The 16034-nt window shown below is 36.1% G+C and overlaps 2 protein-coding genes and 1 pseudogene across 2 annotated transcripts; all 3 read left to right on the top strand.

Annotated features, from left to right (window-relative positions):
• The first annotated feature begins 42 nt into the window (after positions 1-42).
• On the top strand, positions 43-2868 carry LOC124437523 (BTB/POZ domain-containing protein 3-like). The gene is made up of 2 exons (XM_046987483.1): positions 43-2222; positions 2391-2868. The coding sequence occupies exons 1-2, from the start codon at positions 1232-1234 to the stop codon at positions 2543-2545; spliced, it is 1146 nt and encodes a 381-aa protein (XP_046843439.1). The 5' UTR covers positions 43-1231; the 3' UTR covers positions 2546-2868.
• A 598-nt stretch (positions 2869-3466) lies between these two features.
• On the top strand, positions 3467-5187 carry LOC124435890 (annotated as a pseudogene).
• A 601-nt stretch (positions 5188-5788) lies between these two features.
• LOC124437518 lies at positions 5789-11339 on the top strand. Its single transcript, XM_046987479.1, has 7 exons — positions 5789-5948; positions 6918-7831; positions 7913-8155; positions 8297-8566; positions 8729-8941; positions 9436-9567; positions 10903-11339. Exons 2-7 carry the CDS (start codon positions 7039-7041, stop codon positions 11205-11207), a joined length of 1956 nt encoding a protein of 651 aa, XP_046843435.1. The 5' UTR covers positions 5789-5948; positions 6918-7038; the 3' UTR covers positions 11208-11339.
• Positions 11340-16034: the final 4695 nt, after the last annotated feature.

Below are 16034 nucleotides of genomic sequence, written 5' to 3'. Positions count from 1 at the left end.
AAGATTAAAAATGTACTGACCCCCCCCTAATTCGTAAATAATCCTTTCTTTTCTTTTTAATCAAATAATGCACGAAGGCCTTAGGGAATAGACAAACCGACGGAAGAACTTTACCAAGAAGTAGTGAAAATTTTTAACTGCATAGTAGTAACGTTTGCGACAAATTACCACAATCACATTGAAAACATTCAGGGTGCTGGTAGCAATGGTCTTTCCTGTTGAAAGTCATGAATTGGATTTCAAATCTCCAAGAAAATTAATAGTTTCCTGCAAACAAGAGTTAACGCTTCCATTCCTCTGTATTTGTTTTAAGCAGTTTACCTGTACACGATCTGGCAAATGCTCTTACGGACACCAGCTTGAAAACTATCGTTGACTGTGGAAAATCTTGGTCTGTCTGTTATTCTTCATAATTCTCTGTATGTGGACTTATACCCAATAAATTGCTTGTTCGAGAAGAAATTGAAAGGGGCATTGCTCCCCACCCTCCTCCAGCTCAGTGGTCTTTACGATGTATTTTAGTGGCAAATCCAGGGGTAAGCAAAATATATTACAACAGCCTGTCAATTGGTTTCATCTTTTCCTTTGAAATATTCATGGCATTCTTATCTAGAGGTGTGTTAAATTTAATAGTAGCTGTAATTAATTTTCCCAACCCTGGATTCGCCCTGAATTCTACCGCATATACAAAGATCTTTATGATTTGCCTGTGCTAGACTCAGCAGGTTGTATCTCCGCTATTTGAAATTGCATTGTAACAGTTATTTGCAACATATAGTTTCCACATTTTCTCCGTATGAGAGACATCTCCAGTGATTTTCTGAAAATGTTTCTTGATACATAGAATCTGTAGCAATGAGTCCCGCGTCTCATCGAAAATCTGCGTCTCCAATTAAACTTTAACACTTCCATGTTTTGTCTTTTGTCCTTTGAAGTGCGTTAATTGTATTCATCGTATAGGTTTTGTGTTAAACTGCACGGCTGGGTAGTTGAATGAACTCCGTCTTCATCTGTGGGTGAAATAATCTTTAAATATCAAAATTTATAGTATTTTTTGTTCAAGTTACCTTAAATTACGACAACTATAATTAAGTTTCGTTATTAATTTATTTCGTACATGATTGCAAGTTTCAACTTGTTAATATTTTAAATAATTGTTGTCATTGATATCATCTAAGCTCCAAGACTGATCGATTTTTGAGAACTTTTCTCTCACATTTTGTGTGGCAGCATGTCAATGCACCTTCACAACGATTGGCAGTCCGGCAAGCGAAATGTTGTTGAGCGAATCGGATATCTATTTGACAACAAATTGATGAGCGATGTAACTTTCACTTGTGGTACGGAGTCGACCCCTGGTCGCGTATTCCACGCACATAAATTGGTTCTTGCCACAAGCAGTGTTGTGTTTTATGGAATGTTTTACGGAAACTTCAGCTGGAACGCACGTTTTGTTCACGTTGAAGACATTGACGAAAAAAGTTTTGAGCAGTTTCTACGTTTTGTATACACGGAAGTTTGCGAAATCACAGAGTCAAATGTCATCGGATTGATGTATCTGGCTAAAAAGTACTTTGTATCGACGCTGGTGAAGACGTGCTGCAAATTTTTAGAAGAAAGTTTAAAACCCGAGAACGCTTTCACAATATTAGAACATGCTGAAAAATTTGATGAGCATGATTTGGCAGCGAAATGCTGGAATGTAATTTCAACAGAAACGCTTGAATGCATCAATTCATGGGATTTCCTTCATATGCGTGCACGTGACTTGGATAAATTGTTAAAAATGAAGTGCCTTGCTGTAAAGGAAATCGATTTGTTTAAAGCAATTTTACGATGGGTCGACCAACAATGCGCCATTAATAATATTGATTTAAACGAAGACAAATTGGCTAGAAGAACAGTTCTTGGAGATTATGTTCACGAAATTCGTTTCCTGGAAATGTCTAACGATGATTTTGCTAGGCATGTCTGCCCGGCTGGCATTCTTACAAAGGGTGAAATTGATGATATATTTTGGGCTTTAGAAGGTGCTGACATGCCAAACTTAAAGTGGAAAAACCTTTCCAAAAGACGACAGCCCCAGATATTCCATGTAAGCAGGTTTGAGGTCAGCGATGTTATCGAAAAATGGGATTATAATGGTGAAAGCGACGCTCTTGCTTTTAAAATGAATAAATATGTTGAATTGCTTGGAGTAAGATTATTTGGTGAAGGGACGGGTAAGCAATACAAAGTATTCATTTTCATTAACGATTTGAAAAGCGAAGCCAAGGGAACTTTTACCTCGGAAAAAGATGAGAAAGGCATATGGGGTTATGATGTAATGTTTCCCAAACCTGTTTGTCTTCAGCCAGAGCAGCTTTATGTTATCGTTGCAACCATTTCTGGACCTTCTTCTTGTTTTGGTCAATATGCTAAAGAGTCATCTTGTCAATTTGAAGATTTTGTCCTTACAATCCAGGACGCGCCCTTTGCCTGCAGTCGCAATGGAACCAATAAATACCGAGGTCAATTCCATAAATTTTACTTTTCTTCTTCTTAATACTGCATGGATATCACAACGAGACAGTAAATTAATGATGAGAAAAATGTAATATGTAAGTTTAGTAGTACGATTTTCTTCATTTCATGTGCCGCCTATCAATATCAACTAGTAACTGAAGTAAGTTTGCAAAGCAATCATAAGTGCTCTAATTGTATAATTGTCATTGTACAGAACTGTTTATTTTCAAATGGCAGTTTGGTGTTTCTGACAAATTTCTTTGTCGAGCGTGCAATTTTGTAATTTTCATACACAAGTGTATGCATTTGAAAATGTTAAACACATTGGTGGTGGACTGGCAATAAATTAATGCCATATTTAAAGACATTTCACATTTGAATATCTGGAAATCTTTATGTGAGTGCTCTCCATTGAATTATAAATAAAATGGAGTGACAACTTCATTTTCCATATTTACGTCTAAAATTTGCCAATCCCCCACGAAACAATGCTTGTTTTCTAACTATTTTTGATCTAACTATTACAATACAAAAATCCTAAAAAATAGATAGCACATGTTATTTGTTAGTATTATGCACACTTGTTTTATAAATACATGTTTTACGTCCATCATAGAGGTTTTACGTTTAAAAAATGTTCGTCTAATCTTTTCAAAAGAAGGTACACATTTTTCCCAGTCTTTATTTCATTTTTGCTCTTAAAGATTTAACGCATAAAGCTTTTTCGTGATTTGTGATATACGCGACTGACACTAACTATAAAAACACGGCTTCAATCCAACCACCACCACCCTCACCCTTTCCTTCCCCTCCGAGTTATCATTCCAGTATACTTACAAGATACTTATAATTAAAAGTTGTTCTCTGAAACCGCTAAAACGTTACATAGCGCTCTTAGTAACATATCATTGTGTCCACGGAAACGTGATTTGCAGAAAACGAGCGTGACGTCATATGGAAACGTGTAAATTACAAAGCTGTACATTGTAACAAATCAGCAAATTGATTCTGATGTTCGTTCTAGTTTTATTTTTCTGTTATAATTTGCATTTTTCATGAACCAATATGGCAACAGCTTTCCATGGAGATTGGCAGTCCAGCAAGAAAAGTGTTGTTGAAAGAATTGGATATTTGTTTAACAATAAATTGATGAGCGACGTTACTTTTACTTGTGGACCCAAATCTGATACTGGTGGTCGAATATTTAATGCACATAAACTGATTCTGGCGGCTAGTAGTGCTGTATTCCATGCGATGTTTTTTGGAGATATTAAATTGAATGACACTTGCATTCAAATAGAAGACGCAGACGAGCAAAGCTTTGAGCAGTTTTTGCGTTTTCTCTACACTGATGTATGTGAAATTACTGCTTCAAACGTAATTGGTGTCTTGTATTTGAGTAAGAAGTATCTGATAACGTGTTTGGCTGAAAAGTGTTGCAACTTTTTGAAGGAAAATATTACAACGGAGAATGCTTTTACAATACTAGAAGAGGCTGCAAAATTCGATGAAAATGACTTAGAAGCACAGTGCTGGACCGTCATTTCTAGGGAAACACAAGAATGCATTAACTCCGATGCTTTTCTCCAGATTGGGATGCGCAGTTTTAGTAAGTTGCTAAAACAAGAAAATCTGAATGTGAAAGAAATCGATTTGTTCAAAGCAGTTTTGCAATGGACAGACATAGAATGTATCAGGAATGGACTTGATAAAAATCAGGACAAAATGGTGAGGAGAAAGGTTGCTGGAGATTCTATTTATGAAATTCGTTTCTAAGAAATGTCTTTGCAAGATTTTGCCATGAATGTTCCCGATGCCTGCATCCTGACAGAGTCTGAGCTTATTCAAATATTCAAAGCACTTGCAGGCATTGATGCCAGATTTAAAGTGGAAAAGCCTATCAAGAAGAAAACTCAAAAAGTTTCAAATAAACAGGTTTGAGTTTTCGTCAAATTCATGGAATTATGGTGGTAGTCATCCTGATGCTCTATCTTTCATGGTGAATAAGCATGTGTACCTGTTAGGTGTAAGATTGTTTGGAGATCATTGTGGAAGCCAATATAAGGTTGAGTTTTATATGAATGATGAAGAAAATAAAGTTTCTGGAACTTATATTTCGGCACAAGATAGCCATGGCATATGGGGGTATGATGTAATGTTGCCAAAACCAGTTTTATTAAATCCAGATCAATTGAATACAGTTGTGGCCATTATTAATGGTCTTAGTTCTGGATCAGGTGAAAATGGCTCCATATCTCATTCATTTGAGGATATTATTATAACTTTTGATAATGCATGTGGTGATACAAATGGTACTGATAAATCCAGAGGTCAATTTTGTGTGCTTTTCTTTTCTTACATCTAAAATGTATAATTTTTTTAGCAACTAAACCTTTCAGGGAAACTATAATTAGTTGCTAAGTTTCCATCAAATTGGCTTACATCTTTCTTCTCAGTTTTTGCCCCCTACCCCCCTGATTAAAAATGCCTATTTTAAACACACAAGCTTCATTTAATGCATTTCTTTGTTGCTTGCAGCTTGGGAAATCATCACATGTGTTAAAAAGTATAATTTGTTTATCATACAGTTTATTCATGAACCTAATTATGCAATAATAATAATAATAATGATTCATCTTAATGAATGTAAAGGTGTAAAACATTTGTGTGCTTTAAAATCAACATTATTTATCTATTATATTTCTATATCTGCATAAGAATACTTGCAAAGCTTATCGAAATTGGTGCAGAGAACTGTCTAGAGGAGAGAGCTTTTTCCCTTCTTTCTTCGGAATAATTCAATTGTATTGTATATTTTGGTTGGCTTTAAAAAACCCAGATCAACCCAAATTTTTGGGGGGAAACGGGAGTTGTTTATTTTAACATTACATCAAATGACCATTAATTACATCCAAATCACAATGAAGGAGAGAATGATGAACAATTAAGTAAATTCAGAAATTTGGGAAGGGTGTGCTAATTTTGATAGTTCTGCAACAGTCTGTAAGTGAATGCCTACATGCCTACCTAAATTTTAGGTTGATAGAAGCTCATGTTACATGTAAGCAATGAAGAGAAACAAGAACTAATTTCTTACCAAATCAATTTTTTTCACTCATAAACATTCTTTCGCATGGCAATCACTAAAATTAACAGCATACACTTTAGTACATCCGACTCCATCGCATTGTTTCTTTTGTTGACTTTCGATATAGTTTGTCCGAGTTTGTCCGAGTTTGTCTTTGTTTTGCTACGTGCATCATAAAGTATTGCGCAATTTGTAACGCAGGCTCAATTTTTCTCTGGGATTTTGCTTTGGAGATTGCAATCATTCAATACTTCATATCTTCAGTTTAACTAATGTGGCGAATTCTCAAAACTTCACCAACTTAAAAGCCCCAAAACCAACGCACTTGAAGTATCGATGGCGCAGTATGCTTCAGGTGAGTGATGTGCTTGTATCAAATATTTTTGTAGACTTCATGATAGATGAAAAGTTTGCATGAATGGATTATGGATGAATAATTTGTAACTAGCCAATTTACATGGCCCAACTACAGCATTAACAATCATGTAAAAACGTAAAACATACTTGAAAGGCATGCTGTAAAGGTTCTAAAAAACCTTGTATGACATAAAATGGTAACTTGCTCCAGTTTAGGTCTTTAGGATAGGTGGGGGAAGATATGGCAGATGTGTAATGGGTAGTTTGTGAGTTTGTTTTGACTGAAGTATCAAAGTATTAGTAAGTTTCGCATTAGAGATTTTTAGAAAATGAGTAACATGTTTGAAATTGTTTAATTGTATGAAATTTCATTTGGGAACCAATTGATTAGTTTGAAAGTTCCTCATGTTTTGGTTATTGAACAAAGAGATGCATGTTATTATAGTTATTCTTGGTTTAAAATGGTAGCCATTGTGTAATTTTTCTTGAAAATAGTTTTCCTGGTTGTCAACTCAGTTGATGAAAGGAACATGGCATGAGAAAATTTTGTAGCATGTAACCAGGAAATTTTGTTTACTTCATAAGAAATTTTTTGAGTAATTGCATGATGCATAAAACAAACAAATGGATTGATTTGTTTTATTTGTCAAGTGAAAAGATGAACAATGTAATGTCTATGAAATAGCAAATAATGAAACTGGAGCATGTGGTCCTTGTGGTGGACTTTTGTGCAATACTTTGAATAGGTGTGTTTCCTGACTGGCCAACAAAGTCAAAAAATACTTACTAAAAATCACTGGAGATGGCTTTCTAAATGATAGTATTCTGTCTTAAAGCTCTGGACAACTTATGTGAAACTTTTTACTTTGAGCAATAGCTTCCCATTTTAAATTTATGTTTTTATACTTATTTTGCCATCAATTATCATTATCAAATTTTCTTATTTTTGGTTTTTGATTATCTTCAGGGTATACTACATCTCATGCAAACTACAGGTATGGTGACCATTATGACTATCAGCAGTCCCAACCTGTGATGCTCCTAGATCATATAACACAGCTTATGATTCTGGCTATACGCAACCACCCATGCCCATATACCATTCACCACCCCCTGATGATTCTGGTATTGATCCTGCTCATATCCATGAAGTTCATCAGTTTGTTAGTGATGCCCGCTCAGCCTGGGAAGAGAGTAGCTCATATATAAAAGATGGCCAACAGTTTGGTGGAAGGGATTCCTATGCACCAGATTCTGGTGTTGGTTATCATCCTCGTGAGCATACTTCTCCATATAGGGACAGCATGGATGATACATCCATGACACACATTAAAATAGTTGATAGCTTTAGCACTGAAACAAGTGATGATTTTTATCCTCGCGAAAATTTTGATCACCACTATGAAACAGTTGGATTTTCAGACTATAGAGGTGTGCCTCCTACTAGAGCTAATCGTATAATGAGGGGTCAACCTCTGGTTAGAAACAGACTATCTCACAGAGGAGGTCCTCCACCTAGAGGAATCCATAGATATGTTGCCAGTCAGCAAGTAAGGAGTGATTATGATGGAACTGATGGCTATCAGCGAGGTGGGATGATGAATAGAGGTGCTAGTAGAAGTAGAGGACGTGGGGCTAACTTTAACGTAAGTGGTGCAGAAAGACGTCGTGGACTAAATCGTGGTGGACAAAGTCGCGGTAGACTAAGTCGTAGTAGACAAAGTCGTGGTGGAGTAACTCGTGGTGGTCAAAGTCGCGGTGGACAAAGTAAAGGTGGTGATAATCATGTGCATAATAACATTGGAGGTGGTAACGTAAGGCGCGGACGATATCAAGCAGGAAACAGAGGAAGAGGACAATCTAGTAGACGAGGAAGTGAAGGTATGGGAAAAGTTATATATTTAGAAAATAACAGGAGAAGAGTCAATTATAATCAATTTATTGCAATATTGAAAATTACAGACCAAGGACGTGGACAATCACGTGGCGCCGGTAGTACAATGGGTAGAGGATTGATTCCGGAGAGTATGATCCCCGATGTCACCCCTATAGGTGAAGCGAATGAAGTCACAGGAAGAGGTGGACAAAATAATGGTATTCGTAGGGGTCAAGATAACAACAGAGGTCAACATAGTGGTGCACGTGGTAGAGGACAAAAAAGCAATGCTACCAGGGGTGGTGCCAAAATGGTAAAACCATTTAAGAGTAAGTGTATGCCGTTTAACACGTAAGTGCTAAATGCTCTTTAGCAATTTTTTTCGTCAGGCAAAAAGAGCACTAGACAACATCTTGTATTTTGCTCATTATTATGTTCGTAAATATATCCTATAATGTTTTACTATCCAGTGCCACAACCTGACGCTTCAGGATATATATCGTATAAAAATAGTCTACAGGAGTACGCCCAGAAGAACCATCGACCTATACCTAACTACACCTGCCAGAAAGCAGACGTCGGCTACACGGCAAGTGTGATGGTGGATAATATGATGTTTTCCAGTTTACAATCACAGATTGAGAGAAAGGAAGCTGAACAAAGTGCTGCGTTTGAAGCTTTAAAGGCGTTCGGCTTCATTGATTATAATGAAACGTTTTCCCCGAAATTCAGCGGTAAAGGTGCGTAACTCTATGTCATGCGTATTATGTTAAAGCGTTATTCGGAAAAAGAAGCGAAGGTCAGTCAGCTTAATGCTTCAGTACAAAATTTATTTCTAACCATTAATTTAATGAAGTATAGATATTTCATTGTTTTAGAAGTACACTTTTTGAAAATTCCAGGAAAGAAGAGGTCGATGGACGAAGCTAACGAAGGAACACCTGCTACCAAAATGATGAAACAGGAGACGCCAGAAAACACCGTTGTCGCAGCCGTTCAATCGTTCAAAAGCAAGCTGAACGAAGCCATTATGAAATGGAAGCTAGACCTTCCTACTTATAATACTGTGAGGACGGCTGGAGGATTTTTAAGCACGCTCGTTTTTAACGGCCAAGGTATGCGTTTATATTTTTTATCAATGAAAAACTGTGTTACCATAAAGCTGTCATCCTTATCATGATTTTAAATGTGTCATCCAAAACTTTGCTTAACTAATCTGCGATCCTCTAACGCTGGGATTCCAAATTCTAACTGGTATCATTGTATTTATTTTGGCATTTCATCAAAATATTATGATACACAAACTATGTCTTCTTTTCGCTCTGGGTTTTCTTTGTAGCTAATTCATTGAACTTTTTCGTTATTTTCCTGAAAACGAAGTTGATGTAGTTTATTGCATGGTGGAACATGATGTTGTGCTGCTTACATTGTTAACAGTATTGTTTGATGTTGTTTTGCATGAATCGGGGCAGTGTTTACAACTGTAAGTAATAAGGGCAGCAGAACGTCGTTCAGCCCTGTTGTATTGCAGGCTCGGAGTTTTTAGTCGTGTGTATCATTTCGAGCTACCGTGTTGCTACTTTTGAGATCTACCCTTCTAATATTTCAGTGTATGAGGGCGTTCAGGTTTATGGAACGAAAAAGTTGGCCGAGCAACATGTTGCCGAGATCGTTTATAATCAAGTGGACTTGAAGGCTGAAGCCAATGCAAGAGAAGGTCGTATATCAGCAGCTCGTCAAGGTTAGTTGAAATCATACTGTACGTATTCATGCAGTCCCTTTCAAGCTCGCTGTAACTGACCACAATCTTGTATCATGGCAAAGTTGTTTGTTCAACTTGCTTACTTGTTGTTTGAAACCATTACAGTGGGACCGAGTCACAAAGTGGGCCATTTTCATCGGAAAACGCGTATCGACCTTCATGTTTTTCTCCTTGTCTTTTCTTTATATGTAGCAGCTGTGAGATATAGCTAATTTTCTTCGTAGCTTCAATATCGAAAGAAAAGTCCTGGGAATTTGACTTATATTTTCTTAACGGAACATTCCCATAGCTGAAATACGGAAATTTATTCAGGGTTGAGTACATGGTAACAATAGTGTACTCAACAAGTTTGACAACGAAAAATGTAAAATAGTGAACCTATGGTCATTGGACGTTTGTAAATTTACTTCAAACTTTTTATTACGGGCAAGAATGCTTTACCTCTTCGAATTTTTCTGGTAACGCTTTCAGCGTGTAATACTTCGTTACAGTAAATTTAAAAACTTTACTGCACGACTATGTTTTCTTTATTTTACAATATTTCTACATCAAACTTTGCCAATACACTGCTGTCGCCATGCTCATCCCTGCTGTATTGATAAATTGATGTCAATATGTGGGAATGTGCCATTGACCATGTCACTGTCAAACATGTGACGGTTTCCACATTAGACTTTCTTCTTGCAATAAACTTCAAAAATCTTTGAAAAGTGTTTGTATGCATCAGTCGTCACCATTGTTTTCAGTTCACCAGCATTGATAATTGGGTGAATGGTTCGAACGCGGGAGTATCGTTAATATTTGTGCGTAGATCGTCCAGGTTAGTAGAGTGGACTGTTTGTGTTGATGTTAACTGACGTTTCGACAACCTTTGCGGTAGTCATCTTAAGAGTCAAGGGTCAAGGGTTGTTTATACGTGTAAGTCAGTCAACATCAACACCAATAGTTCTTCTCAGGAGTCTACTAACCTGGGCGATCTACATTTACAAAAATTTATTGATAATTTGGCTATCCATAATCCCATATTCATTTTCACGAACCGTTATGACAATAAATTTTAAAAAAAGTAACGATACGAAATGCAAATCATGCCAATTTATCAAAAAATCAAAAGTAAGAAATATTTATATTTTTATAATTCATAATTTAATAATATTTTAAACATGAAGAGTACGGGTGCTTCCCCTCGATCATCAAGCTGGCTACGTCACCGATGCATACTCTTCCTTCCCCCGTGTAATCCCAGCAAGTATTTTACAAGTAATTTGCTTCGTTGGGAACATATGTATTTTTACTATACCTGTTGTTTACTAGATGCAAGCCTAAACGCAGGCGATACAAATGTGCCCGCAGTACCGACCACTGCGCCGGCTGCGGGCATCAGTGAGAGCCCAAATCCTGTGGCTCCAAAAAGCAAACCGTTGAAAAATATTGTCCAAGAGTATTGTCAACAGAATGGTTTAAAGTTACCCGTATATAACACTGTCAAAGACTCCGGCATGTTTATTGCGACAGTGAACGTGAACGGTGTTGATTATGTTGGCACCCCACACATCATGAAGAAAACCGCTGAAAATAATTCGGCCAAGAAGGTGTGCGAATCTCTTGGCCTGAAATAGACGCTTCAAACTTTTTATGACTTACCATGAAACTGTTGATTGATGTATTAATTTAATGCACCATATTATAGTGCAAAACACATTGTAATATGGTGTATCAAAGAATAAACTTCGCCTATGTCTACCTCGCAAGCTTAAGGTTGGACTGTTTCAAAAAAAATAACGATTAACAGCGTATGGCATTTATACCAAGAGTCAAAGGGACTGTTTGCAAGAACCTGGCAAGCCGTGATTTTTTGAGGCGTTAAGTATGCTTGAGGTATCGAAATTAGTTTCTGCTTTAGCTAGTAGAAATTTGAACATTTAATAAAAAAAACCATAAACGAGACTGATTTTTCAGGTAATTTTGGTACGATTAAGGTTTTGATACGTTTTTGTGCGTTGTATTAATATACCACTAATATCCAGGTGATAATCAGAGAATTGTGAATTCATAGACGCTCGTTACAGTTTGACAATTCACGCCTCGATGAATCATTGCTATCCGGTGTCTAGTAAATAGAAATTTTACTAGTGGTCTGTTGTTTTTATCCTTTTTGATCTTAGACATTCTCTCGGGGACGCCGTAACGTCTATAATTGGAGTGGAGGGGGAAATATTCATATATTCATAGTCACAGCTCGTAAAAACAATTGATTTAAAAGAAAGTACTCAAACAAAACACGCTTGTATGAATATTTGCCTCCCCTCAATTATCGACGTTCCTGAGTCTCTGCAATCTCTACTATTTTGTTTACCACTTACGCTACGCTGGACTAGCTTTCGGAACTTAAGGGTTGGTTTTTAGCAAGATAGAAAATTTCATGTTTGTCGTCCTTTTGGTGTTGTTTAAGCTCTGTACAGATTGCCTGCTTGGTCTTCATGCGATGTGGGATTTTTAAACATCGTAAAAATAAATTTGAGTTTGGTTGAACGATACGAGACGAATCATCATGATGAAGCTAGTCGTTTTCAAATAATAGCGAAAGACTTCCCGAGCGGAAATCGGATTCGTGTAGTAAAAATTAATGCCCAACATAAAGTTCTGATTAGAGCCATAGAAATAGGCAAAAAAAAACCAAATTGTAAAAACAAATTTATTGTAAGTTGAGTAAAGACGAAACGTTACAATAAATTTGATTTTACAATTTGTTTTTTTTTTTGGTCTATTTCTATGGCTCTAATCAGAACTTTATGTTGGGCATTAATTTTTATTAGTCGTTTTCGTTATGTCGTAATAATAACGATGAGCAATGACTTGATGACTCTTCATTCTGTGAAAACCGATTTCTGTAATTGTTTTGTTGTTTTAAAAATTGATGGTATTGAAACATTCCATCCCTTGCTTGGTATAAATGGCCTGGAAGTTTAGTTTACATGATTGTCCTTTTGTTTCGCAATTGCATCACATGAAATATATTCTGAAACAGTTTTTAGGTTAAGGAATGTCAATTGCGTGTTTTGTTGCTTTCGAAATGTTTGATATTTTTCTTGATGTGTGTTGTAATTCAGTGATAGGTCGTAAGCCTATCAAATTATTTATTTTGTGTTTTGTTGTTGGCTAGTGTAAAGAAAGTTCTCGTACATTGTATTTTCATTTCTTTGCAACAACGCACGAGTATTGTTGGTTATTGTAAAGTTGTAAAGTTTTCGTTCCATGAAAAAGTTCATTAAAGTAAATGGTTTGAACCCGGGAGTGTTGTTACATGTTTGTAGATGTAGATCATCCAGGTTAGTAAAGTCCTGAGAAAGACTGTTGGTGTTGATGTTGACTGACGTTTCGACAACCAGCAGTCATCTTCAGAGTCAAGAGTGTACTAAACTCTTAAGATGACTGCCGTTAAGATTGCTTATAAGTCACCAACACCAACAGTCCTCGGGACTCTACTAACCTGGACGATCTACATCTGCAAACATGCAAAAAAGTTCATTGTGCAACTAAGCTCAGCATTCTGAGATGCAGCTCTACCCATGAAGTGTATCACATGATCAATTTCGCATTATTTTATCCGCCTGGTAAAAATAACATCGAAAGACCAAATTGCAACATGGCAAGTGGCTGCAATCTGCTGGAATATATTGCAACCAAATGATCTTAGTTTAATGGTGAATAAACGCTTTTGTTGCTATTATAATTCTTGTATTATTGCATGAATACATTATGTTGAGTCATTAACTCATAAATATATCTTTTGGAGATGTACGCAATCTTTGCGTTATAGAAACTGTTGCATGAAGCAGAATATTTGCATTTAGAAGGTCATCTCAATCGATTCTTGTGTAAGCACTATAAGGCATTGATTCTTTACTTGGATGGCGCAGAAAACATATAAATTCCCTCTCCCCCATGCAAATACATTCCTAATCAGAAAATATCCAGAGGTGGCAATTGCATTCGTCTCCTGTACTGAGTGAATGACAAATCAATGGCCTATAGCACTTACACAAAAGCAGATCTGGCGTTGGGCTATATCTTGAACTCTTCAAAAAGCTCTTGAATGATGAAAATGGCGATAGACTTTCCAGGCAGGAAACGTAATATTATTATGAATATTAGAGCCCAGCTTATTGCAATACAATGAATTGTCACTGTAGCTAAAATATAGCTTGTAAGGTAATGAAAGAATTTTATTGACGTCAATAAAATTCTTTTATTACATGATTATATTTTACAGTGACAATTCATATTATTTCAATAAGCTGCGCTATAATGTTTATTACAAGATTAAGCTCTTGAATGGTAAATTCAATCTAAGAGCCTTTAAAAAACCCTTTGAAAAAGAATAAATTCCAAGCTCTTTGAAAACTACTTAAATTTTGAAAGTGTGATTTGAGAAATTGCCCAGCTGATTTTTCTGCCTCAATTTTCAAGCAAGTTCATCACCACAACATTTTTGGAGTTTATCTGTCTTTGGTACATGAATGCGTTGCTAATAATAATTACTTGAAAATTTTTGTAAGACATGCTTGTTGTCACGCGGGACTCACATCATATATAGAGGGATTTTAGTTCTTGAAATCGATATTATTTGCTCGAAAATTTCTTGAAAAATCCATGAAAGATTTACAAGAAAAGTAGGGCGCACACTATCTAATGTCACGGGAGATGAACTGCAGCATGTAAATAATCTGTGACGTAATTATCACTGCTGAAGATAGCTACAAATAATAAGACCTTGGTTTGTTGGGAGAATTTATCAAAGAATAATTGTGAATTTTTTTAATAGCTGTTTACGCTGCTAATTTAAAAATATTGCGAAATATCTGGCAGCATAGAAAGTTTTTGTTGCATTGTTCTGATTTGAAATAACCTTTCTTTTACTGTCGTTTTCTGAAAAAACATACATCAGAATTACAGTGTGATTCCACAACAAAGATCACAATATAACTCAAATTTAATAAAAAATAAATTTCTTGACTTTACTAGAAATTTCACTATAAACGGCAACGTTAAAAAGTAGCTTGTTCTCCAATGTAAATTACGTCGGGTGAACTAGACCCAGTCACACCACCTCAAGGTCAAACACGAAAAAGCCAACTTTGAAGTCCAAAAATTCAAGAAAGATTTTTGTCTTATAAAGTATATTGCAAATGTTCTTAAAATGCTCCAGACTATCTAAATAAATTATCTCTCCCCCCGGGGAGATGGAGGCATTTTATATTCTCAAATAGTTGATTCTCACCAGATGTTCATGAATTTGACTGGTTAATTTTATCATGCTCCATTTCCTCCGGCCATCTTAGTCGTTATGATTAATTGAACAAATTTGGTCGTCTTTAATGAATTGTATGTATTGCAGGTAAAGTTTATTTGGCTAGCAAGCAATTTCAAACAAAATTACAAAAACACTGCTGCTCTGGGTAAAATCTTTCTATAAATTGTACATTAGCTGGATAACTTACGTGTAAAAGAAAAATGGGCTTTTTGGCCTTGCAGCAGCAACTACCAGGTGCATGATGACTGAAAAGAGACAGAGATTGGGAAAAATGAATTTGATAATTGCATCTACACAGCTACTTTAAACTTAAAAGCATGTTTCAAGTTTTATGGCACGAAATTTTATCACTCAGTTTTCTAGCTTTATTGCAAAGACCATTCAAACTTAATAATTTCTTAGCCTAAGTTGTACATCCATACTTCTCGCAAGTATTTATGCAATAGTTAAGAAAAGCTTTCCCACTCATACGTCACACTGTTTGAGCTGTTGCATAATTTAACTGCTTTGTTGAAGCACATAGGAACGTCTTCCAACACTTGCCCTCTTTGAAATTTCAGTTTTGGTGGAAGGACCTACGCGACATAAATTACAAAAAAAATATGCTGAAAATGCACCACCAAGCTATCAATAACTCGTTTTTCTATAGCTTTTTGAATAGGAAAAATGTGCGAATTGAAAGTGATTTAGACAATGTGTGTCAACCACAATGCATTGCACGTTTTTGTTTATGTTTACATCTTTAGTTTTTGAGCCTGCGGCACACTAAATCAAAGTTCGTCATTACGTCATCTAATTTAGCTGAAAAATTCAGCAAAAAACAGTTAAAAAGTATCAAGTTTGTAAAAATTCAAAACACGTCAATAATGTCAAACTCCGAATCCGATTTAGCGTTGTCTTTTCTTTTATCATATTTACGAATCGAGTGTTGTTCAACTTTCCGTTTGGCCTTCCACGCTTAGGAAACGACGCCATTTCAAATCAAAAGTTCATAAAATTACTTATTTTAAAGTTGTTGGTTGGTCAAAGTTCCATGGACAACAAATAATAACATTAGCCGCCATTTTCGCGACCCAGAAAATGGCCGCCATGCCGTGATCAGCGCGCAATGCATCTTGGTTGACACGCATTC

Source organism: Xenia sp. Carnegie-2017, unplaced genomic scaffold, assembly GCF_021976095.1.
Source record: "Xenia sp. Carnegie-2017 unplaced genomic scaffold, XeniaSp_v1 HiC_scaffold_16, whole genome shotgun sequence".
In the NCBI taxonomy this organism is placed as follows: Eukaryota; Metazoa; Cnidaria; class Anthozoa; order Malacalcyonacea; family Xeniidae; genus Xenia; species Xenia sp. Carnegie-2017.
Note: the sequence above shows the minus strand (reverse complement) of the source record. Positions and strands in the feature narration are given on the sequence as shown.

Coding starts and splice junctions, on each gene's coding strand:
- LOC124437523 (XM_046987483.1), top strand. CDS start 1,232: ATGTCAATGCACCTTCACAACGATTGGCAGTCCGGCAAGCGAAATGTT. Junction 2,223..2,390: donor ATTATTTGGTGAAGGGACGG/GTAAGCAATACA, acceptor CAACCATTTCTG/GACCTTCTTCTTGTTTTGGT.
- LOC124437518 (XM_046987479.1), top strand. CDS start 7,039: ATGCCCATATACCATTCACCACCCCCTGATGATTCTGGTATTGATCCT. Junction 8,156..8,296: donor AATGGTAAAACCATTTAAGA/GTAAGTGTATGC, acceptor TTTACTATCCAG/TGCCACAACCTGACGCTTCA. Junction 8,942..9,435: donor GCTCGTTTTTAACGGCCAAG/GTATGCGTTTAT, acceptor CTAATATTTCAG/TGTATGAGGGCGTTCAGGTT.